General features: G+C 40.2%; 1 protein-coding gene across 6 annotated transcripts in view; it reads left to right on the forward strand.

The window, feature by feature from the left end:
- POGZ (pogo transposable element derived with ZNF domain) overlaps positions 1–22,918 on the forward strand; it is a 34,527-nt gene extending 11,609 nt beyond the window's left edge. For 3 of the 6 annotated variants that reach the window (XM_081121630.1, XM_081121633.1, XM_081121631.1), the window contains 16 exons: positions 5,913–6,088; positions 7,017–7,125; positions 8,322–8,612; positions 8,694–8,912; positions 11,135–11,241; positions 11,927–12,264; positions 12,649–12,803; positions 15,634–15,734; positions 16,209–16,355; positions 17,074–17,208; positions 17,293–17,465; positions 17,623–17,763; positions 18,439–18,495; positions 18,687–18,799; positions 19,043–19,067; positions 19,201–22,918. In XM_081121630.1, the coding sequence (XP_080977756.1) occupies positions 5,913–6,088; positions 7,017–7,125; positions 8,322–8,612; positions 8,694–8,912; positions 11,135–11,241; positions 11,927–12,264; positions 12,649–12,803; positions 15,634–15,734; positions 16,209–16,355; positions 17,074–17,208; positions 17,293–17,465; positions 17,623–17,763; positions 18,439–18,495; positions 18,687–18,799; positions 19,043–19,067; positions 19,201–20,872 (3,959 nt within the window). In that variant the 3' untranslated portion in view covers positions 20,873–22,918. The remainder of the gene's footprint in view (positions 1–5,912; positions 6,089–7,016; positions 7,126–8,321; positions 8,613–8,693; positions 8,913–11,134; positions 11,242–11,926; positions 12,265–12,648; positions 12,804–15,633; positions 15,735–16,208; positions 16,356–17,073; positions 17,209–17,292; positions 17,466–17,622; positions 17,764–18,438; positions 18,496–18,686; positions 18,800–19,042; positions 19,068–19,200) is intronic. The other 3 variants (XM_081121632.1, XM_081121634.1, XM_081121635.1) reach the window with 2 other exon arrangements.
- The last annotated feature ends 480 nt before the right edge of the window (positions 22,919–23,398 follow it).

Here is a 23,398-nt window from a genome sequence, read left to right on the forward strand (position 1 = left end):
TGCTTTTTTTCTTCAATATGTGGGAAATGTCTTCTTATTTTACTAAATATTTTATCTGTAACATTTTTTATGACTATTTCTCTTTGCTTGGTTAATTGTTAATTAACAATAGGTTGTAAGAGGGTATGTCGCTCTTTTAAAAAGCTATTGTGAACATCTCTATCTTTCTGTCTTTTCTCACACCCTTAGTTAATTCTGATACTATAGAACTAAATATCAAGTTGTTGGATCAAAAGTCATCACAATTTTAACAGTGTTGGTCAATACTCTTTCCTGGATTGGCGATCTAAAAATGTTGCATTGCCCTAGCTGGTTTAGCTCAGTGGTTAGAGTGTTGGCCTGTGAACTGAAGGGTCCCGGGTTCAATGCTGGCCAAGGGCACGTACCTCAGTGTAGGCTCGATCCCCGCAGGGCACGTGCCAGAGGTAACCAGTCGATGTGTCTCTCTCACATTGATGTTTCTCTCTCTCTCTCTCCCACTCTGTCTGAAAAGCAATGGAAAAAATATCCTCAGGTGAGGATTTAAGTAAGTAAGTAAGTAAATAAATAAATAAATAAATGTTGTATCCGTTTATATTTCCATTAGAACTGCATATGGTGTTCTTACTTTTGGATATAACCGTTTATTTCCCTATTGTTGGATGTTTATTACAGTTCCAATTTTTTGTGATTACACATTACTACAGTGCACATTCTCAGGCAATAATATGGGGAAAGAGCTACTGGTGGGCACTTAATCACTCACTATATAAGCATATCTGCAATATAAAGCAAGATTGCTAAGTCAGGCATTTCAAATTTGATAGACAGTATCAGATTGCCCTAATTGGTTGCTCTAAAAAAGTGCCTCCCAGTAGCTCTTTCCCCATATTATTGCCAACTTTAATTGTTATCAAAACTGAAATCTTTATAAGTTCCATAGGTGTGTTTTCAGTCTTTGGGTACTGAAAATATATTTTTGTTGTGTGGAAAATCCATAGAATTTTTTTCAACTTGCAGATAGGGACCCTCGTATATATAAAGATGAGGCCACCACTATCTAGAGAATTTTTTAGTTTTTACAGATGTGGAAACTGAGGCCTATAGAGGCTAAATAAATTGCTTAAGGTCAAATAGTTGGTAAGTGACTAAGCTAGATTTGAATGATCTAGACTTCAAAGCTTGTGGCCTTTCCACTGTATTTTCCCGCTTTTTTTGTTTTTTTTTTAAATAATCTGTCAGAGTTCTGTTAGCAATCAGTTTAGCTAAACTTTTCTTTCATCCAAGGATTCCAAGGCCCACGGTAAGCATCTCATGACCTAGTCTCCTTAACTCCTTGAATGGACTCCATTCCTGAGCCAACCTAGGGCCTGTGTGCAAAATTTTAAATATACAGTGTATATAAGTTGATTTTATTTATTTCAGAAACCTCTAGTATTTAAAATAAAATGTTAATCCAAGTTCATGGTTTAAAAAGGGGGGTATAGATTGGTAATCACAGTTATATATGTCTGTATTCTTCCAAAAATTGTTTATGCATAGATAAGCACACATTAACCTTTAAAAGATGGCATTTAAAAGACAGCATCATACAAACTCCATATATTTTCCAGGATCAACTGTACAAATAATGGTTTCTTTCCTTTTGCCTGTAAAAAAGAACGTATATGCTTAGGTTTCTGAGTATTTAATAGGTCCAGTTTGTCTAGCTTTCTTTTTTGTGTGTGTGTGTGTATACATAAAATTCTGTAACTTTTTTTTATCAGATACTCTTGGAATGCTAGCGTAAGTGTAGGGATTAAACATCACAATAGAGTAAATAAAAAATATTCCTTCTTAACAACCCAGTTCCCCTGTTAGCCTTCATTTTAATTATATTGGTATATTGTCTACTTATTACATTGTTAACAAAGCAAGGGAGAATAACTTTTAAGCAATTTAATATTGTTTCACTTGGTTACCAGGCTCTTTAGAAAGCTAAAAAAATTGTTTATTTGTTTTTCTACTCCCCATCCTCCTTTTAAACCAGTTTTAAAACCATTCTGGCTCCTAGTTACCAATAGCAACCTTCTCCAGTAATTGTATTTTGAAAGACTGTCCCTTTGGGGGGGGGCATTGATTGAACTTTTATAATTTATCTGTTTCTCTTATTTTCCTTGCCCTCCCTTCATTAAAAAAACCAAACAAATATTTACTTGACTCTTGATTTTAAGAAACATTTATATATATGTGGGAGGGAAGCCAGGGATTGGGAAAGAATAGGAGCCCATTGATAGTATTTTTTTAAAAAAATATATCTTTATTGATTTCAGAGAGATGCAGAGAGAGAGAGAGAGAAAGAGAGAGAGAAACATCAATGAGGAGAGCCTTCATTGATCGGCTGCCTCCTGCATGCCCCCCAACTGGAGATGGAGCCCGCAACCCAGGCATGTGCCCTGACTGGGAATTGAACCTCAATCTCCTGGATCCTAGGCCGATGCTCAACTGCTGAGCCACGCCCAGCTGGGCCCATTGATAGCATTTATAATGCTCTAGTCCTAAACTGGGTGGTGGTTGTTTTATCATTATACTTTATAACTTAGATTTACATAATATTGTATATAGATCAAATGTTAAAATATAATTTAAATAAAGATTATTTTAAAAGAATGAATGGGACAAGGGAAGGAGGAATGGAGACAATTTTGTCCTATACTCCAAAATACCTGTTGCTCATAGAGTGTGAAGTTGGTTGATGCTCAACTGAGCCACTCCTCCAGGCAGTATTACTTTTTTATAGCCAAAAAGTGGAAATAACTTAACCTGTTGAATGGATAAACAAATGTGGTATATCCATACAGTGGATTATTATTAGGCCATGTAAAGGAATGAAATACTGATATATACTACAGTATGAATGAACCTTGAAAACATAATGCTAAGTGAAAGAGATCAGACACAAAGGCCCCATATTGTGTGACTTCATTTGTATGAATGTTGAGATTAGGCAAATTAGGCAAATCCATGGAGACTGAGTAGATTAGTGGCAGCCAAGGCTGGGGAGAGGAGAATGGATAATAACTACTGATGGGTGAAGGTTTCTTTTTGGGGTGATGAAATGTTATAGAATTAAATAGTGATGGTTGTTGCACAAACTTTGTGAATATACTAAAGACCTCTGAATTGTATACTTTAAATGGGTGATATGTAAGGTATGTAGATTATTTCAATAAAGCTGTTGTTTTGTATGTTTTGGGGTGTGTTTTTTTAAGTCTCAGGAATAAAATTTTGGCACATTTTTACTATTCTTTTTGCTGCTCTTCAGAATCTACCACTGAGCGTTTGGAAATTATTCCTGCAGTTCTGACCATATGTTTGCATTGAAAAGAAATATGAATCGAAATAAACCACTGCTTAATTTTGAGCTGTGAAAGATGTGAATTTAATGTTATAAATTTCTTTCTGCATAACTGATTTTCAACTGCTTTTTAGCTTATTTCAACTCCATTTTAGCCCTTTTATCTGGGTTTTAAAGCAGTGTAGTAAGTAAACATATAAGAATGAAGGGAAAAAATCAAGACCTTCAGCTTTGTAAAACAAACAGAACATTACTGTGAGAGAAGCTGCCATGAATTTCATTCCCTTATTTAATCAATTTATGGCTGTAGTACCTAGTTTATTTATTGAGAGCAAACTTAGAGGCAGGAGATTGGTTGGATAATTCTTATAAAGGCTTTTTTAAAGCCTCAGGATTCTGATTGTCTCTTTCATCCTCTAGCAATTAAACTTTGTACGACCTTTGAATTGTCAGAATTTCTTTGAAAAAAGAATAAGAATGCAGAAAGCATTTCAAACTTTATTAGAGTTAGAATTATTAGAATTCATTGGAATTATTTGAATTCATTCAAATAAATACTTCATGAGAAATTAGAGAGAGAGAGGGAGGAGGGAGGAGACAGAGAAAGAGAAACATCGATTTGTTATTCCACTTATTTATGCATTCATTGGTTGCTTCTTGTATGTGCCCTGACCAGGGATCAAACTGGCAACCTTGATGTATCGAGAGGATGCTCTAACCAACTGAGAGCTATTCTGTTAGGGTGACATTCTTTATAATAGAGTTTGTGCAGATTTTATAGGAACCATGCCTGTCTTTCAAGACTTGCAAATACTGGTTGATTTCACATAAATACAAAACATTTCCATCATTTCCTTCCTGTATTTAGTTGGAATGTTGAGTTTAGTCATTATCTTAAGAATTTTTAGGCTTAAATACATAATAGATAATTTATGTGCTTTAACTCTAGCAGTGAAAATAATAAATGGAAAATACAGTCAGTAAATTTCAACCATAAATTGTAAAGGCACAAAAGATATATGGGGAAGCTATAGATTAAAAGAGACTTAAGACATGTGTCCATTGGTTACACTTTATGTGAACCCTTTTGTAACCCAATTCAAACAAACTCTGAAAAAATTAAAATTGTCAATTTGTATTCTTACTCGGTGTTTGATATTAAAGAAGTATTATATATTAACTTTATTGACTATAATTGACAGATACAATTGCAACATATTTAAAATGTACATTGTGGTGATTAGATACACCTTTGTGAAAGGATTCCCACTATCTAGATCGTTAACACATTCATCACTTCATATATTTATTTTTTGCAGGAGAGGAGTGAGAACATTTCATTTCTCCTCTCTTAGCAAATTTCAGTTACATAAGACAGTGTTATCAACTATAGTCACAGAATTATTATATTTTTTGGCGTGATAATGGTGTTGATGTTCTCTCTTTTTTAAAGTTATCCTTTAGAGATATTATAGTGAAATATTTGTAGGTGAAATGATAGGATCTAGAACTTGTTTCAAAATACTATGGGCACTAGTAAGTGGGTGGGAGGTATAGATGAAACAAGATTGGCTAATTGTTGAAACTCGGTGATAGTACATGGGATTCATTACAGTGTTCTATATATTTTAACTTTTCCATAATAAAATATTTAAAATATATAGTCAGTAAATTGCCAGTATAGATAGCATAGATAGAACTTGTTGGAATTTTTTATCTGTCAGCCTCTATAATCACTAGTCTGCTGGCCTAGGAACTGTCAGGGTCTAATGGGCTCTCAGTTTCTGGGAGAATGTGGGACAAACCACTGTTGGCCCATTAATAGCCACCTGTATATCCACTGTGCTGGTCTTGCTTTGTAGCTAACTGCAGTGACTCCATTTGTCAAGTAGAACATACAGTTCAGAGGAATCCATCTCATTCTGGTGATTTGAGGTAAAACAGTTGAGGCAATACTTTGCTTTATCTTTGATTTAGGTATATTGGCTCCCCAAAATTTTCTGTCTGGTTTTGGAATATGATAGTCTTTTGCACTTCTGAGATTTGGCTCGCTAGGAAGAGATGCCAGTCTTTAAAGTCTCTGTACTTACTGAATTGTTTGTTGATGAGTATTCCTCTTATAAAAAGGTTAAGGTGGGTTAGCAGCAAATTACATTCTGACGAAATAGGTTTTACCTAGTTAAAATATGGTGTTCTTGTTTTTTGTTTTAAGAAAAACACGTTATTTTATTTGTAAGAAAAAGAAACATGTTACTTTGTTTTGCTGATTTGGTATGGGGAGATTATGTGTGGTCACTTAAATAATGAGTCAAAGTGATAGACATGTAGAAGTCTTAACGTGTTAAGACATCCCTAGTTAAGGTATATAGGGGAGATGTTAGTGAACCTCCCCTATCTACCTGTTTTTCTGTTAGTTGTAGATTTGGGTGAAGCTTACATTTTTGGTGAGTTTGGTAACATTAAACCTGAAGTGAGGGATAGTCTTGGATATTTTGATTTCTGGGACACCATTTCTTATCTAAGGTCATAATGTTTCTTATAAAATGTGGGTTTGTTTTCTATTACATTCATATTTTCCCTCCCTTTTACACTTCAGCTGGCAATTCTTTGGTCCAACAAGGTGGACAGCCGCTCATCCTAACCCAGAATCCAGCCCCAGGTCTGGGCACAATGGTTAGTCAACCAGTATTGAGGCCTGTCCAGGTCATGCAGAATGCCAATCATGTGACTAGTTCTCCTGTGGCCTCACAACCAATATTCATCACTACCCAGGTGAGTAGGACTGAATTCTGGGACTGGTAGAAAGGAGAGAAAGACTGCACCTTTGGAGGCTCTGCCTTAAAGCCTTTAACCCCAGTAGAAATGGTTCTGAGAGCCTATGTTTTGACCTGGCTTTCTCATTCGCTGTTTGGTAATTTGATGCTGACTTTTGTAGAAAGCGTAACATAGCTTACAGCTGGGTAATTTCCTCTTCATGCCCCTTAGAGAGCTATTAAGTGATCTGAGGTCTGGGCAGAAATTAGTGGGAAATACTGGATTCAGAAACCTGAACGCTTAGCCATGAAGGCTTCTTGCCCTTTGCTTGGGCTGCTTTTCTTAAAACAGGGTAAGCTGACTTTTGGAAGTCTATGTGAAATTGGTGAAGTGTGGGCAGATCTTTGGAAGAGCAGAAAGATGACTTCTTTGATATATAATGTGAATTGAAGTTGAAAGCCCAATGCTGAATGTGGGATGTAAAGGCAAATGCTTTTCTTTGCCTTTGGCTTCCTGAGTTACAAACTCTTCTCTTAGAAACTTGCCAGGGATTTATGGCCTTTGAAGTAGACTTTGGGAACAGTTTCTTACAATTACTTGTTGAATTACTCTAGTGAATACTGTTAGTGCCCCCTGCCCCATGCCTTTAGCAGTTTATGAGCCAATCTTTGGTTGAATTTTTTTTAAGCTGAGATTTTCTTGAGTCAGGAATTAGGTTTTCATTTTTGCCCATGTACCAAAGCTTATTCTTCAGTTTTGATATTTTGTCACTCAAAAGTTTGCTAAAATTCTTAAATTTCTCTATCTTGGTCATTTAAAAACTTCACTCTAGAGAGAGAACCCTTAGGTAAGAGTGTGGGAATTTTTTTTAGATGTAGGCCTTACTGCAATCTCTGCTAGTGTTAGCTGACCTCCATGTTAAAGATCATTTTGCTTTTTAATGCAGGGATTTCCTGTAAGAAATGTTCGGCCTGTACAAAATGCAATGAATCAGGTTGGGATTGTGCTGAACGTACAGCAAGGCCAAACGGTTAGACCAATTACACTAGTCCCAGGTAAGGAAAAATGTCTGTCCATGTGGAGTAAACGCACATCCTAAAGATTTGTTTTTATTGTCTCAAAATACTCTAGGTCATTTAAAAAGGGTATTTAAGGAAATCTAAAAATATAAAAATCATATTGACTTAAGCCCATTTTTTTGAAAACTGTTTCTAACCTTTGGCCAGGGTGGTAGTTTTGTTTATTTTTCTTTTTAACTTTTTACCACCCTTCACGAAGTAGTAAAACAGGGTTTATACAGTCATTTTTATGTTCCTCATGTTTTAGTAAGCTATGAAGTTTGTTCTCCTGAAGAGTTATTATTAACACAAACTCCCAAATTCTGTATTTCTTACAGTTCTACTCACATACACAGTGGGATTATAAACTTTATTTTGCTTTAATTTTATAGTATAGATTTTTTGGATGTAAATTAAACAATTGGCATACCCTTTGAGGATAAATATTGCCAATGACTAGTTAGTATTTTTTTTCAAACTTATAATTTCCCCCCAGTTCTTTGTTTAGTATCTAACTTTACTATAATTCAGGCCAAAAAAGCATACCTTAGTTGAGTTGTAAGGGTATCTCTAGCTTGTCGTAAGTTTTTGTTGTCCTCGGAGCCCACAGAGTGTTGAGCTTATCAATTATCTAGTTCTAATATTTCTTAAATATATGTCAGTGGACTTGTCTATGGCTGAGCCAGGAGACTCCATCTTTGGGACATCCTAGAAGAGTGGCATAGTTGGTCTTCTATTTGAGTTTATATAAGAGAATGGAAGACTCCTTTAGTATTCTGAGAAAGAAAGATTGCTTTTTATCGGGACCAGGTCTGCCCTTTGGGCCTATGTATACCCATACTGCCTCCCACTCTATGCCCATTCCTTTCCAATACCATGGTCCAGCTCCTCCTGATCATATTCTTAGAATAGAAAAGGCAGTGTGGTAAAGTGTTTTGGGAGGAGTGGGTGGGAATCTTCTTTCTTCAGTTTAATCTTTTTAGGGCTGATTATCTAGACTAATTTCTTTTATCAGCTTGCATGCCTATTACCTTCTTAGATATTAGAATCTATGCTATTCTTAGTAACTTCTGATGGTCACCAGTTTGGGGAAATGATTTTTATTCTAATATTTCCAGTAAAGACAGGAGCAGTGTATTATAGGTGAGCTTATTGACCAAGATTTGGTACTTTTCTTTGTCTCTCTTTTGAAGCCCCAGGTACCCAGTTTGTTAAGCCGACAGTTGGAGTCCCACAAGTGTTCTCTCAGATGACCCCAGTGAGGCCAGGCTCCACAATGCCTGTGCGGCCCACCACCAACACCTTCACCACCGTCATCCCAGCCACTCTCACCATTCGAAGTACCGTCCCACAGTCCCAGTCCCAGCAGACCAAGTCCACTCCCAGCACTTCCACCACTCCCACTGCCACACAGCCAACCTCATTGGGGCAACTAGCTGCTCAACCTCCAGGCCAAGCCAACCAGACCCCGAATCCCAAGCTAGGTGAGGTTTTGAAAGAGGAGACTGCAGAGCTGGGGCGGGGTGGTGGGTGGAGAACAGATGATTATCACTTGGCCAACATAGCTCCCTCCTTCCCCTCTCCACCTGCAGTGAGCATTACCAGCTTTGTCACTGTGAAGCGACCTGGGGTTACGGGTGAAAATAGCAATGAAGTGGCCAAACTGGTGAATACCCTTAACACCATCCCTTCCCTGGGCCAGAGTCCGGGGCCAGTGGTGGTGCCCAACAGCAACTCTTCCCATGGCTCTCAGAGAACCAGCGGACCTGAGTCTTCAATGAAAGGTACAATAACCTGAGAGACTCTGAGCAGCCAATTATTCAAAAGCATTAATAAATATATGTTACATCAGAGCTCTACACTATGAAATAGATGAGTATAGTTGCCACATTCTGTTCTCACAGAAGCTTTAGGATAGCCACTTGTGAAAGTGTAACTGAATCAGCTACCAGGAATTCTGTAATTGTGCTTTGCAATTGGTGAAATGGATTTACTGATCAGATATGGGTGGGACAGTGAAAAGATGGCTTCATAGATGAGATGGACTTCTGAACAAGGTTTTAAAGTCAGGATTTGGTAGAAAGGTTTGCAGGTGTAGAAGGATATGAGCATGAAGGTTTTTTAACGGCTTACATTAGGGGTTGGCAAACCTTTTCTGTAAATGACCGTATTGTAAATACATTAGGCCTTATGCACAACACTATCTATGTCACAACTACTCAACTCTGCCACTGGTGCAAAAGCAGCCGCAGACAGTATGTAAATGAAAGAACATGATTCTGCTCCACCAAAACTGTTTATGGACTCTGAATTTTGAATTTCATATAATATTCATGTGTCCAAAGATCTTATTATTCTTTTGCTTTTATTTCAACCATTAAAAAATGTAAAATCCTGTAACAAATGGTGTTGGGAAAAATGAATATCCACATGCAAAACATGAAGCTGGACAAAGACTAACTCGGCGAGTCGGAGACCTAAGCAGGGGGCTGAAACTGTAACACTCCTGGGGGAAACACGGGGGACCTTCATGACATTGGATTTGGCAGCGATTTCTTGCTATGACACCAAAACACAAGCAACAAAAGAAAAAATAAAGTAAGACTACATCAAAGCTAAAGTCTTCAGGGCAGCAAAGGATTCATATCAGCACTGAAAAGTCAGGCTACTGAATAGAGAAAATATTTGCAATCAAATACCTGCTAAGGGATTACTATCCAGAATATATAAAGGACTTCTACAACTTCACAACAAAAGAACAAACAGTCGAATTAAAAAATGGGCAAAGGTGTTGAATAGACCTTTCACAAAGAAGATATACTATACAGATGGCCACTGAGCCCATGAAGCAGTACTAACCACTAATAATTAGGGAAATGCAAATAAAAACCACCACAATGAGATACCACTTCATAGCCATTAGGACGGCTGCTATCCAAAACTTGACAACTGTTGGTGAAGGTGTGGAAAAATTGGAACCATCACGCAGTGCTGGTGGGAATATAAAATAGCATGATTTTTACTACTGATAATGGTATTTGCAAAGAAACAAAAGAAACAAAATTATCCATATGAGCCCGGGCCAGGTAGCTCAGTTGGTTAGAGCGTCATCCCCGTATAGTAAGGTTGTAGGTTCCATCCCCAGCCAGGCCACATACAAGAATCAACCAGTGAATGCATAAGTAAGTGGAACAACAAATTGATGTTTCTCTCTCTCCCTGCCTCTCTTTCTCTCTAAGTAAGTTTTTAAAAAATTATATGGGTAATATACCTAAAAGAATTGGAAACATGGACCCAAATTGACAGTTGTGCACCCATCTTTATAGCAGCATTATTCATAATAGCCAAGAGGTGGAAGCATCTCAAGTGTCCTTCAGCCTGTGAATGACTAAACAAAACGTGGTATATACATAAAATGGCATATTGTTCAACCTTTGAAAGGAAGAAATTCTGACACATGCTATAACATTCTTGAACCTTGAGAACGTGATGTTAAGTGAGCCAGTCACAGATGGACAAATACTGTCTGATTCCACTTATGTGAGGTGCCTAGGGTAGTCAGAGACACAAAGTAGAGGATGGGGGTTGTCAGGGACTAGACAGTGGGGGGAATGGGGAGTGAATGGGTATAGTATTTTTACTGCAAGATGAGAAGACTTCTGGAGATTGCTTGCACAACATTGTGAATGTACTTAACACAACTGTACACTTAAGATTGGTTAAGAAGTAAATTGCATTTATGTGTCTTTTACCATAAAGAAAATAACAAAACAAACAGAAAAAGTCATTCTTAGTTCATGTGCTAAACAGAAACTGGCAGCTGGCTTGATTTGGTCTACAAGCGTAATTTGCTGACCCTTGGCCTAGAGTTAGAAGAATGGTAAAAGGAATATCCCTCATACCAACCTTGATATGCCTCTCAGGGAGTGTAACCTTTTCCCAAAAGGCCAGTAGTTTTATCCAGGATCATTTTATTAATCTTATCAATGCTTCTCACTTCTTCCAGTGACCTCTTCCATCCCTTCGTTTGATCTCCAAGATGGTGGGCGGAAAATATGTCCCCGGTGTAACGCTCAATTCCGTGTAACTGAAGCTTTGAGAGGTCACATGTGTGTAAGTGATATCACCTGTGATGGGGATCCAGTTTAAAGAGCTACCGCTGTATACCCCCTATTGCATTGGGAGCTTGTGAAACAAGGACTTTAAAAATGACTTGGAAGCTTTTTAAAGTGTTGCTTTGTCTTTTGGACTGTTTTTAGAAGAGTTATATACTGTGGACTGTCATACAATACATTTAAAGACTCTCAAATAGATCTAAACATATGCAACCTTAATTCCTTAGTTGTGGTAGATTTTGAAACTGCACAGCTCAGGTTTGTTAGATAACCAGAATTCAAACCAAGTTGGCCTCCGTTCGCTTTCTGCTTACGCGTCATTGATGAATCAGGAGCTATTAACCGTTCCCATTCCCAACCCTTTTGTTTTTTGGTATTGGTCCAAATGCAAAGGCTGGAGCTTCTTCCTGCCAGAGAGCTCAGAACCAGGTTATGCTAGTGAGTGGTTAAAGGAACTAAAGCAGGAAAGAGAAGTACAAGATAAGGTGTTTGGAGTGGCATGTGGCTGTAAATACATACTAGAAAAAGAGTGACACTTGGAAATGCTATAGAAAACTTGAGGGTAAAAACTGGATGAGATCACCTAGAATCAAACTTACCAATGAATATTAGTGAAGTTGGGGAGTTAGCACACCCTAGCCCCCAGGATAACCAGAATGATCAGAGGTCCTCTTTCTTTATAGTACTGTTGCCCAGAAATGGTTGAATACCAGAAGAAAGGAAAGTCTCTGGATTCAGAACCCAGTGTCCCATCAGCAGCAAAGCCCTCATCACCTGAGAAAACAGTTCCTGTTGCTTCCACACCCTCTTCAACACCAATTCCTGCTCTGTCACCACCTACCAAAGTCCCAGAGCCAAATGAGAATGTGGGTGATGCGGTCCAGACCAAGCTCATTATGCTAGTAGATGACTTCTACTATGGACGGGATGGTGGCAAAGTGGCCCAACTTACAAACTTCCCTAAGGTTGCTACGTCTTTCCGATGCCCACATTGTACCAAAAGGCTAAAAAACAACATTCGGTAAGTGTTAAAGAACCGTGGAGGTTACCTTGGACAAGACAAGACTGAAATTTTCTTATATGTTTAAGTCTTTTTCTTTGGAGGATGGTCCTATTATCCAGTCTTGGCTAAGGATTATGATTAAATCAATAGCTAGTACTATAGAAGTACTTATTGTGGTAATAAATAAACGATAACTGGGACACCAGTTAAAAGGTAAGGGAGATCAGTGTATCTCCTTCCACAGAAGTCTTAGTTCCAAGAACCCTTTTCTGGGTTCTTTAACAGAGGAAGTGGAGGGAGGAGGGAGCAGGTAATATCAGTTCTGTGATTCTGCTGTTACATGTCTCCAAGGCTACTGGTTTTTATATGTTTTCTGTACTTTCCCTTTGTGCTGTACTATAGGTTCATGAACCATATGAAGCACCATGTAGAACTTGATCAACAGAATGGTGAAGTGGATGGTCATACTATCTGCCAACACTGTTATCGCCAGTTTTCCACTCCCTTCCAGCTCCAGTGCCACTTGGAAAATGTTCATAGTCCTTATGAATCTACTAGTAAGTTTGGAAACTTAAATCTGAGAATACTTAGCTCTTTATCGTTGAATGGCACTAGGGGGAGCTGGTTTATTACTTGTTGGTGACAGTGTAGAGGAAGTTCTTTGCATATTTGTAGTCAGTTCCTTACTTCACTTGCCCTGTTTTCTCTCAAGCCCAACTTAATGTTCTGTTCAGCATGAATTGAGTTCAGTGCTAGATCCTGAATTAGAAGGGGCTTTGGTTTAAGACCACTGGAGAGAGAAACATGTAGTGGGTTTATTACCTAGATCCTTTTATAGAAGGAGCATCTGTATTTGGACCTCCCTTTTAGTTAGTCCCCTGATAGGTGTTGGGAGGATACTGTATGAAAAAAGACTCCAGAGAGGGAAACTAATTGCTTGATAAAATCTTGGAATACATGGAGTGATGAGGTTGGATGAACCTTAGAAAGGCATAAGGACTCTATCCTTCCATAATTTGGAGAACAGGACTCAGAAGCTGTAGTAGTTTGCACCAATTTTCTCAGAGTAAGAGACTGGTTAGGTGTTAAGGTGGTGAGGGTAATGGTGCTGGGAGGGGCAGTGTTAGGATAGTCACTTTGGAAAATTAGTTAATTCTCCCTCTTGAATCTTTCCACACCAGTTTCTTCCCCTATAGAACAGATGTGAAAGGTTACTAGAGATCTCTTAAATCCGCTGATATCTTGGGTTCCTATTTCACTGATTTTCTTGGTATAAGATAATGCATATAAATTTTAGCATGGTATTTGTGCATTAGAAATGACTTTATATAATTATGGGTGTTATGTGACAGCTGTAACAATAGAGCTGATGTGTAGGTTGTAGGAAAAGCCTTCGAGATTGAATGATATGCCCAGGGAAAGCATGTAGTATAAGAAAGGGTCGGACAGAAGGTTGGAAAACACCAATGCTTTGAGGAGTTCTAGGGGGAAAAAACTATTTAAAGACGTGGAATGAATGGAATTAAGAGGTAAGGGGGACAAAACAGGAGAAAATATTACTATGCTGCTAGTTAGCGTTTCCTGACCGTGTCTGTACTTCCATACCTCCGCGCCTGTGCTCTTCTTCTCTTGGCTCCTCTGCCTGCAAACTCCTGTTCTTCTTTCACGGTTATATAGTTTACAGCTTTTCCTCATTCCCCTTGGCAGAATTTTGTATTTCTACATGTGTCCTCCTAGCACCTAATGTACCTTTTGGCAGTGGTTCTGTGTGGGCTGCAGCCCCTTTGAGAATAAACACAAAACTTGTGAATTCTCTTCCTAGAAAAATAGACATTTTCCATTTTTGGAAGTAATTTCAGAGGATACCTGGATTTCCTAAGACCTCTTTTCTGGATCCCAGATGAAAACCCCTGTGTTTTTTGTATGTTTGTTTTACTTTAAAGAATTATCTTGACTTCGCTCATCTTTTGTGGGGACGGGTTGGGCATTGTCCAGTAAATGCTTAAATCTTCAAATTTACAATTTCCATACTTGCAAAAACTTGAAAATAATTTTAGTGACAGTAAAAATATAAATAACCACCTTTATTTTGCTTATGTAATTAAAAATATGTAGCAATTAAAATTTTTACCAAAAATTCAGAATTGCAGCCCGGCCGGGCGTGGCTGTGGTTGAGCCTAGGATCCAGGAGATCTCGGTTCGATTCCTGGTCAGGGCACATTCCCGGGTTGCGGACTCAATCCCCAGTCAGGGGCGTGTAGGAGGCAGCTGATCAATGACCACTCTCTCATCATTGATGTTCTGTCTCTCTCTTTCTCCCTTTCCCTCTCTGAAATCAATAAAGATATATTTTTAAAAAAAAATTCAGAATTGCAGCCTTATAAGCTTGACAGAATGGGCAGCTACAAAGTTAAATTATCATAAATTTGTTAATACTATAATAACAGTAACTCATAACAAGGTGAGAACTTCTGTTTATGATTCTCGGTTTTTTTAGGATAAATTCTTATTTGTACTCATTTAAGATGTTCAATAAATGTTGAATTATTCATAGGTGATAATCATGGTCAATCCTTGAACAAAAGAATTAAGTAATGTAGTGTTTTGAAAGAATTGATTTGTTAATGATATGGAAAAATAGATAATATATTTATTGGTGAAATACAAGGAATTGGAATTTAGCCACTTAGCAGTAGGAAATCAAATGGGCTTCTACCAAGTTTTTGCCTGTGAGATTGGAGAAGTGACAATTCCTAGATGCATTTTGAAATAATGGTGACAACACAAGGGTATGGAGCCAGAGATAGTGCCTAAGATTTGAGCTCAGGAGGAGGTAGGGTAGTGAGAAGGGAAACAGTAGGAAGCAGCAGGATGCTGCTTTAAGTTAGCATTGATGGTAGACTGTCCAATATAAAAGGTCTTATAGCCCTGGCTGGTTTGGCTCAGTGGTTAGAGCATTGGCCCATGGACTGAAGGGTCCCAGGTTCAATTCCAGCCAGGGTTGTGTACCTCCGTTGCAGGCTCGGCCCCGGTCAAGGTGCGTGCAGGTGGCACCCAATCGATGTGTCTCTCTCACATCGATGTTTCTCTCTTTTCCTCTCACTCTCTCTGAAAAGCAATGGAAAAATTATCCTCGGGTGAGGATTAAAAATAAATAAAATAAAATGGTCTTACAGATAACTCAAAATCTAGAATGGAGCTTTGGTAAGAAGGCTGAGCTAGAGACAAGGTTTGTTGTTACCAGCAACACAGATATGAAGATGGAACCATTTTAAAGAAAGAGACAGTGATTTCCTAACTATAGAAAATGAAGATAGCCCAGAAAATAGAATGAGTTAGGAGGACCTTATTTTCAGGTGAATTTATTGATTATTTTTCTTCTTATAGCCAAGTGCAAGATCTGTGAGTGGGCGTTTGAGAGTGAGCCACTATTTCTGCAGCATATGAAGGATACTCATAAGCCTGGAGAGATGCCTTATGTTTGCCAGGTATTGCCTTTCTCCCCAGAGAGCGTTAGCCATTTTACTCTCAGGCTGAACACAGAGAATCCACTCATGACCATTGCATACCCACCGCACACACTCAGTTTTAGAAACTCCGAAGAGATACGGAAGAAATAGGAAACACGGGTTCTGTTTTCAGGATTCTCCACACAGGAGAAAAACAAAAGAACATACACATGTACTAAGTGAGTGTCTGTGTCCTGAACTTGCCCTTTGGGGACGCACAGAGAAAACTTTGCTTCTCTTAGTCAAAGAACAAGAATTGTTCTCAGACTTTCCTGTCCTTCCTCATTTTTATCTTAGTTCACAGCTGAATTTATCACAAAGTCAGAAAAATGATTTGATTTATACATTTAAGAAATTTTGTTTTCATATTTTAACATTTTTGTTGCTACCTCTTTTTTGAGGCCCCAGTTATTTGCCTCACTCTTGGCTTATATTCCCTCTTATGTGACTCAGGTGTGTCAGTATCGCTCCTCGCTCTACTCGGAGGTAGATGTCCACTTTCGGATGATCCATGAGGATACTCGGCATCTGCTGTGCCCATACTGCCTGAAGGTCTTCAAAAATGGCAACGCCTTCCAGCAGCACTACATGAGGCACCAGGTACCAGGCTCCAAGCAATTACCGTATTCTTATTTTTAAAATTTATGGATGCTGGGACCAGGGCTGAAAAGGGACTAAGGATCAGAGTTGAAGACAAAGACAAACTTAAAGGATGATTTTTTTTTTTTTTTTTTTTTTTTTACCATGGACATTTTATTTAAAAAAAAAAAAAATAGCCCTAGCCAATTTTGCTCAGTGGTTAGAGCATTGGGCAGTGGACTGAAGGGTCCTGACTTCAGCCAAGGACACCTACCTCAGTTGCAGGCTCGATCCCCACTCCCAGTTAGGGGTCATGCAGGAGGTAACCAGTCAATATGTCTCTCACATCAATGTGTTTTTTTTTCTCTCTCTCCCACTCTATGAAAAGCAATGGAAAAAATATCCTCAGCTGAGGATTAAGGGGGAAAAAAGAACATTGTTCAGGAATGGATAGCACTGTCCACATTGTAAACATAAAGTACAGGCAAGTAAAGCTTGAGCCACTCATCCAGATTATTAAAGTAAGTCAGGAAGAGGTGGCTTGAGAACCTAGTCATCCTGGCTTTGAGTCCACATTCTTTGGGGGAATGGGAGATGGTGATTCTCAGTGGTAGGCTTTGCTGTTGTGTATGGACAGAAAGATGCGAAGGATGATGTGTTTAGCATTGATCTACCTTCTCCTCAGGGAAGGAAATTCACTGGGAAGTGTTAAAAGATTCTCTTTTTCTTCCCCCTTCAGAAGAGAAACGTTTATCACTGCAACAAATGCAGACTGCAGTTTCTCTTTGCCAAAGACAAAATTGAACACAAGCTTCAGCACCATAAAACCTTCCGTAAACCCAAGCAGTTGGAAGGTTTGAAACCAGGCACCAAGGTAAAGGGTTTGTCAACATTTCGTTGGAGAGGAATAGAGACTTTTAGTGTCTGATGTCTAATTGGTCCTTTCCTTGACCCACAGGTGACAATCCGGGCTTCCCGAGGGCAGCCACGAACTGTTCCTGTTTCCTCCGGTGAAGCACCTGCCAGCACCTTGCAGGAGGCAGGACCATTGACCTCGTCAACAGACCCTCTGCCAGTCTTCCTTTATCCCCCTGTCCAGCGCAACATCCAGAAGAGAGCTGTTAGGAAAATGTCAGTGCCCTCTTCTAGAGACTGGGGGCTGGGTGGGCACCACTATTCCTCATCCCAGTGTAATATGGTAGCCTTTTAGTAGGGTCTGTTGTCTAAAGTCCTTACAATTTTGGGTGCCCAGAGGCAGCTGATGAAAATCTTCCTTGTTTCTTGACAGGAGTGTCATGGGTCGGCAGACGTGTCTGGAGTGCAGCTTTGAGATCCCAGATTTCCCAAATCATTTTCCTACTTATGTTCACTGCTCTCTGTGTCGCTATAGCACCTGCTGTTCTCGAGCTTACGCCAATCACATGATCAAGTAAGTCACTGTCTGGGAGTTAAGATTCTCCAGAACTCTCTCTTTCCTCCCCTGTTCATAGTATGCTTTCTCCTTCAGCTCTTAGAGCTGTTTGTCCATCTCTCTGAGCAGAGAGAGAGGCTAACCCATGTTCATTTGGCTTTGATGGGCTGTGCTCTGATTTTATGCAACCTCCTACTCAAAGTGTGGTTCAGGGACCAGCAAACACTACATGGAAGCTTGTTAGAATTGCAGCCTCTGGGTCCAGCTCCAGGCCCTCTCAATCATTATGTGCATTTTCATAGACCCTAATCCTAAACCTCCCCCACTGTAATTCATATGCATATTAATAACAATACTTATATAATAGGGAAACTGGCCCAGTTTGAGGTTAGGATGGTTTGAAGAGGCATCGCTTTTTTTTAATTCTCACCTGAGGATATGTATTTATTGATTTTTTTAAAATTTATTTTTTTTGGAGAGGGGGAAAAGGAACATCAATGTAAGAGAAACATTGATCGGTTGCCTCCCACATCCGCCCTGACTGGGGTTTGAACCCACAATGTTTTTCGTGTGCAGGATGATGCTCCAATCGCTGAGCCACGGGCCAGGGCAAGAGGCATCTCTTGTTGGGTCACTGTCAGTGGCTGGCAGTCGCAGAATGCTGTAACTCATACCACTTTTTGTCTTTCTCAGCAATCATGTCCCACGGAAGAGCTCCAAGTATTTGGCTTTGTTTAAAAATTCTGTGAGGTAAGGAAAAACTTACTGATGGCCTCTGAATTTTTCACATTTTTACATTAGAGCCCTTTAACTGTTTTGGGATGGGTGGGTATATGAATTAATTTGAGAGAGATAAGAAAGGATACTCCTTTCTTAAGCCTTAAAGTCTAACTCTCTGGTTCACTGCTGTACTTGACTTGTGTCCTCTCGGCTCTCTCTAGTGGAATCAAGCTGTACTGCACCTCCTGTACCTTTGTTACCTTTGTGGGAGATGCCATGGCCAAGCACTTGGTATTCAACCCCTCTCACCGGTCCAGCAGCATTCTGCCACGAGGTAAGCGGGCGAGATCGGGGTTAGCAGGGCAGGGGAAAAGTAAGGACACGGGTGATGTTACATGAGTAAGAAGCATCCCTACCAGGCCTAACCCATTCACCGTTTCGGCTTATTCCACAAAATTGGAAGCATTCTAACCTGAAGTTTGTATAAGACTTCAGTGTCCAACTCCCAAGACACTGTCCTTGGAAGGCTTGTTTCTTCACTGAATTAACTCTGTTTTTATTGTCTCATTTTCCATAGCACTCTCCTGGATGTCTCACTCAAGGTAAAAGAAACTCAACTTCATGGTTTAATTTCTATTTTGCAGTGTGTTTGGTTATTATTATTATTACTGTTACTGTTATTTTGTATTCCTGGTTTTACTGAGGTTTTTCTTTTTCTCTTTGCTAACCCTTTAGGCATGGCCAGACTCGTGACCGAGTGAATGACCGGAACTTGAAGAATATGTACCCTCCTCCTTCCTTCCCCTCTAATAAAGCTTCCACTGTGAAATCTGCGGAGCCCACCCCGGCTGAGCCTGAAGAGCTACCAATGCCCATGGCCCAGGCAGTCCCATCACCAGCTTCAACTGCAACCCCACCACCAACCCCCACGCCCCCCCAGCCTTTAGCTCTCCCACCCTTGGCTACAGAGGGGGCCGAATGTCTGAATGTTGATGACCAGGATGAAGGGAGCCCAGTTACCCAAGAACCTGAGCCAGCCTCAGGGGGTGGGAGTAGTGGTGGGATTGGCAAGAAGGAGCAGCTGTCTGTGAAGAAGCTTCGAGTGGTACTGTTTGCCCTATGTTGTAATACAGAGCAGGCAGCTGAACACTTCCGAAACCCCCAGCGACGCATCCGCCGTTGGCTTCGGCGCTTCCAGGCCTCCCAGGGGGAGAACCTGGAAGGCAAATATCTGAGCTTCGAGGCAGAAGAGAAACTGGCTGAGTGGGTGCTGACCCAACGAGAACAACAGCTACCAGTAAATGAAGAGACCTTGTTTCAGAAGGCCACCAAAATAGGACGTTCTTTGGAAGGGGGGTTTAAGATCTCTTATGAGTGGGCTGTGCGTTTCATGCTGCGGCACCACTTGACTCCCCATGCCCGGCGTGCTGTGGCCCACACCCTACCTAAGGATGTGGCAGAGAATGCAGGACTCTTCATTGAATTTGTTCAACGGCAGATTCACAACCAGGACTTACCCTTGTCTATGATTGTGGCCATTGATGAGATCTCCTTGTTTCTGGATACAGAGGTATTGAGCAGTGATGACCGAAAGGAGAATGCACTGCAGACAGTGGGCACAGGGGAACCTTGGTGTGATGTGGTGCTGGCCATACTGGCAGATGGCACTGTCCTCCCCACCCTGGTTTTCTACCGAGGACAAATGGATCAGCCGGCCAATGTGCCAGACTCTATATTGCTAGAGGCAAAGGAAAGTGGCTACAGTGATGATGAGATCATGGAGCTGTGGTCAACCCGAGTGTGGCAGAAGCACACTGCCTGCCAGCGCAGCAAAGGCATGCTCGTGATGGACTGTCATCGCACTCACTTGTCAGAAGAGGTGCTGGCTATGCTTAGTGCCTCTAGCACTTTGCCTGCAGTGGTCCCAGCAGGCTGTAGTTCCAAAATCCAGCCATTAGACGTATGCATCAAACGAACAGTCAAGAACTTCCTGCACAAAAAGTGGAAGGAGCAGGCTCGGGAAATGGCAGATACTGCTTGTGATTCTGATGTCCTGCTGCAACTGGTGGTGGTCTGGCTGGCTGAGGTGTTGGCCGTCATTGGGGACTGTCCAGAGCTGGTTCAGCGATCCTTCCTTGTGGCTAGTGTTCTGCCTGGCCCTGATGGCAATATTAACTCACCTACAAGAAATGCTGACATGCAGGAGGAGCTAATTGCCTCCCTAGAGGAGCAACTGAAGCTGAGTGGGGAACAGTCTGAGGAGCACTCGGCTTCCACTCCCCGACCCAGGTCATCTCCCGAAGAGACAACTGAGCCTGAAAGCCTTCACCAGCTGTTTGAGGGTGAAAGTGAGACCGAGTCCTTCTATGGCTTTGAAGAAGCTGACCTAGATCTGATGGAGATTTGAGTGTTGGGGTCTTGAGGGCGTGTGGAGTAGGGGTGGGAAAGTGAGAGGGAGGGTAGAAGGGTTTAGGGAAAAGGGGGTATACCAGGTGGGGTATTTGGTTTATATTTTTTAATTTTATGCCACCACTGCCCCCTGATGTTGACTTATACTTCCCTGTGGATTTGTGGATTATTAGAAAAACCAATAGTAATCACGTCTGAGCCAAGGAGCTGCCCCATTGGTCATTCATTTATGATAACAGGTTTTTGTGACTTTTTAAAAAAAATTAAATCACTGTGTTTGGTATTTTTCTGACAAAATCAAGAAAAGAAAAAAAAAATCCTTTGTGGATGAATGTTAAATTTTTTGTTTCCCCTTTTACCTCAATTGTATCATAGTACATCTGGGTTTGTTTTACTGTGTGGCCAATGTCTTTGGGCATGATGCTATCCAACCATTGTCAATGTGCGAACATTTCTGAAGATGGGAAAGAAAAATATGTAGCTCACAAACTGGTTTATTATATATATGGATAAAAAACTTTTTTCATTGTGGTCTTAACACTTTTATATAAAAATGAAAATGGAAAAAAAAAATCCCACTGAACTCTCTCTTCCTTCTCCTTTCTTACCTTCCCTCTCCAGAGAAGTTGGTTTCTACAGCAACTCGATATAAAATTGTGGCTTTAAAAATGCATGAAACCACCTTTAATCATCCAGAATGATGAATAGATTTTTTCCTCACCGCCCTCCCAACAAAAACACAACAAAACCAATATTCTTTGCACTTGCAATCCTTGGCCCCTTTCCCCATTCTCACACCATCACTCTGGACAGAGGATCATACATGTCATTAGCAAGCAAGAGGTACTGAGGTGATCACAGAGCGTTAGGGTGGAAGCCATTCCCATTGTGGGGTCTTCATCCTGCAGACCCTCGGGCAGTCCCTGCTTTGTTGAACTTCATCTTAAGTGGACAGTGCCTGTTCAAGAGACCACATTCCTACAGCCAGGAGCTAATTGTGCAAGAAGTGTTGAACTTTAAAAAGAAAAGACCACTTGCTGACATCCTGCTTACCCAGTGGCTTTCTCCTATTTCTCTTAATGCTTAGAGAAGAATGACCTGAAGAAGAAATACATGGGGGTGTACACAGAGAAAAAGACATGAATCTTTATTTTTCACTGCCAGCTTCAAGGAAAGAAAAAATTTTTCTACAATTTGCATGAGGGATTTTTAAAAAAAATTGTATGTACTCATGGTTATAAACTGAAATGTACTGTAACAGAAAAGGAGCAAAAACCCAGGTCCACCTTCCCCACACCAGTTTGTCCATCCTGAGTTTCAGCAACGTTTCCTTCCTATGAGCCAAGAAGGCAACTGCACAGGCTTGTAAATGGTTCATCTTTAAAATGTACATAAGTGAAACATTTAATGAAATGAGGGGAAATGGGTTTATAAACAATGTTTTTTTCCTAGGTTTCCCTATTTTAATAGGCTTTCACAGACTGGCAGATGCTCAAGATGTGATGGGCCTGAAGACACAGGTGTGACGTTTGTTACCACCTGTTTGTCCTTACCCCCATTTTTTTGGTTTGTTTTTTAACCTCCAGAACACTATAATAGTGAACTGGAGGGACCCCTCCCATAAACAGCTTGGGCAGCTTTGTGACCCCGTGGCATCTAAAAACTGAACTGAGGATCCATCTGGGCTTCTCTTCCCCGGCTTTTTGCCTGATGCCATTTTGACAGAATTATGGACTTTGAAGTCAACCCTTTGCCTTTCAGAAAGATCAAGAACTATGGTCAACTCTATCTACAACGACCTAATCCTTCTCTTTGGTAGTCTCCACAGCAGCCCAGTCTTAGCAGAGCTGGGTTCCTGGCCTCTGCACACGGAATGACTTTCTTGATGGGTAATTTTTTTAAGACCGTAATACCAACAGTGGGTCAGCTGGGTTTTGGCCAGGAAGTTACTGTGGATTCTGCCTGCATGGCTTAGTAGTAGAAGGTTGGGTTTTTTTTGTTTTGTTTTTTTATAATTCAGTTTAATCAATAAACAAGTATTTATTGACTGCTTTCTGTGTTGAGACTGTATAGAATATTCAAATTGAAAGCTCATGGTTTTCTTTTGCTTTAATGTACTAGTTTGTTTTAATCATGGATAATAGGATGTTTTGATTTCTCCCTCCTCTCTTACCTCACTGAATTTCTATACATTTTTGGATTTGCTGTCTTATCCTACTTTTTCAAAAAAAGGTTTAGAGAGGTTATGTGTCAGAATTACCTAAGGTGTTCATTTTAAAATTAGGGGTTAGCACCATTCAGGGATGGAATTTGGCCGATACCCCAACTGATTTTACAGCTACACACAAAACTTGTAAGGGGTTTTTTGACAGTGCTAGAAATTAGTAGGTTTCAACAATAAACATTTAGGTTAAATGTTGAAAATTACTTAGTATTTCCCACACGGAAGTTGAATGGGAGGATTGAGGCTGTCGGTTCCAGCCTGGGGGTAGCCTTATACAGAACAGCTCTACTAGATGCTACA

Source organism: Miniopterus schreibersii, assembly GCF_964146895.1.
Source record: "Miniopterus schreibersii genome assembly, chromosome: 19".
Taxonomy (NCBI): domain Eukaryota; kingdom Metazoa; phylum Chordata; class Mammalia; order Chiroptera; family Miniopteridae; genus Miniopterus; species Miniopterus schreibersii.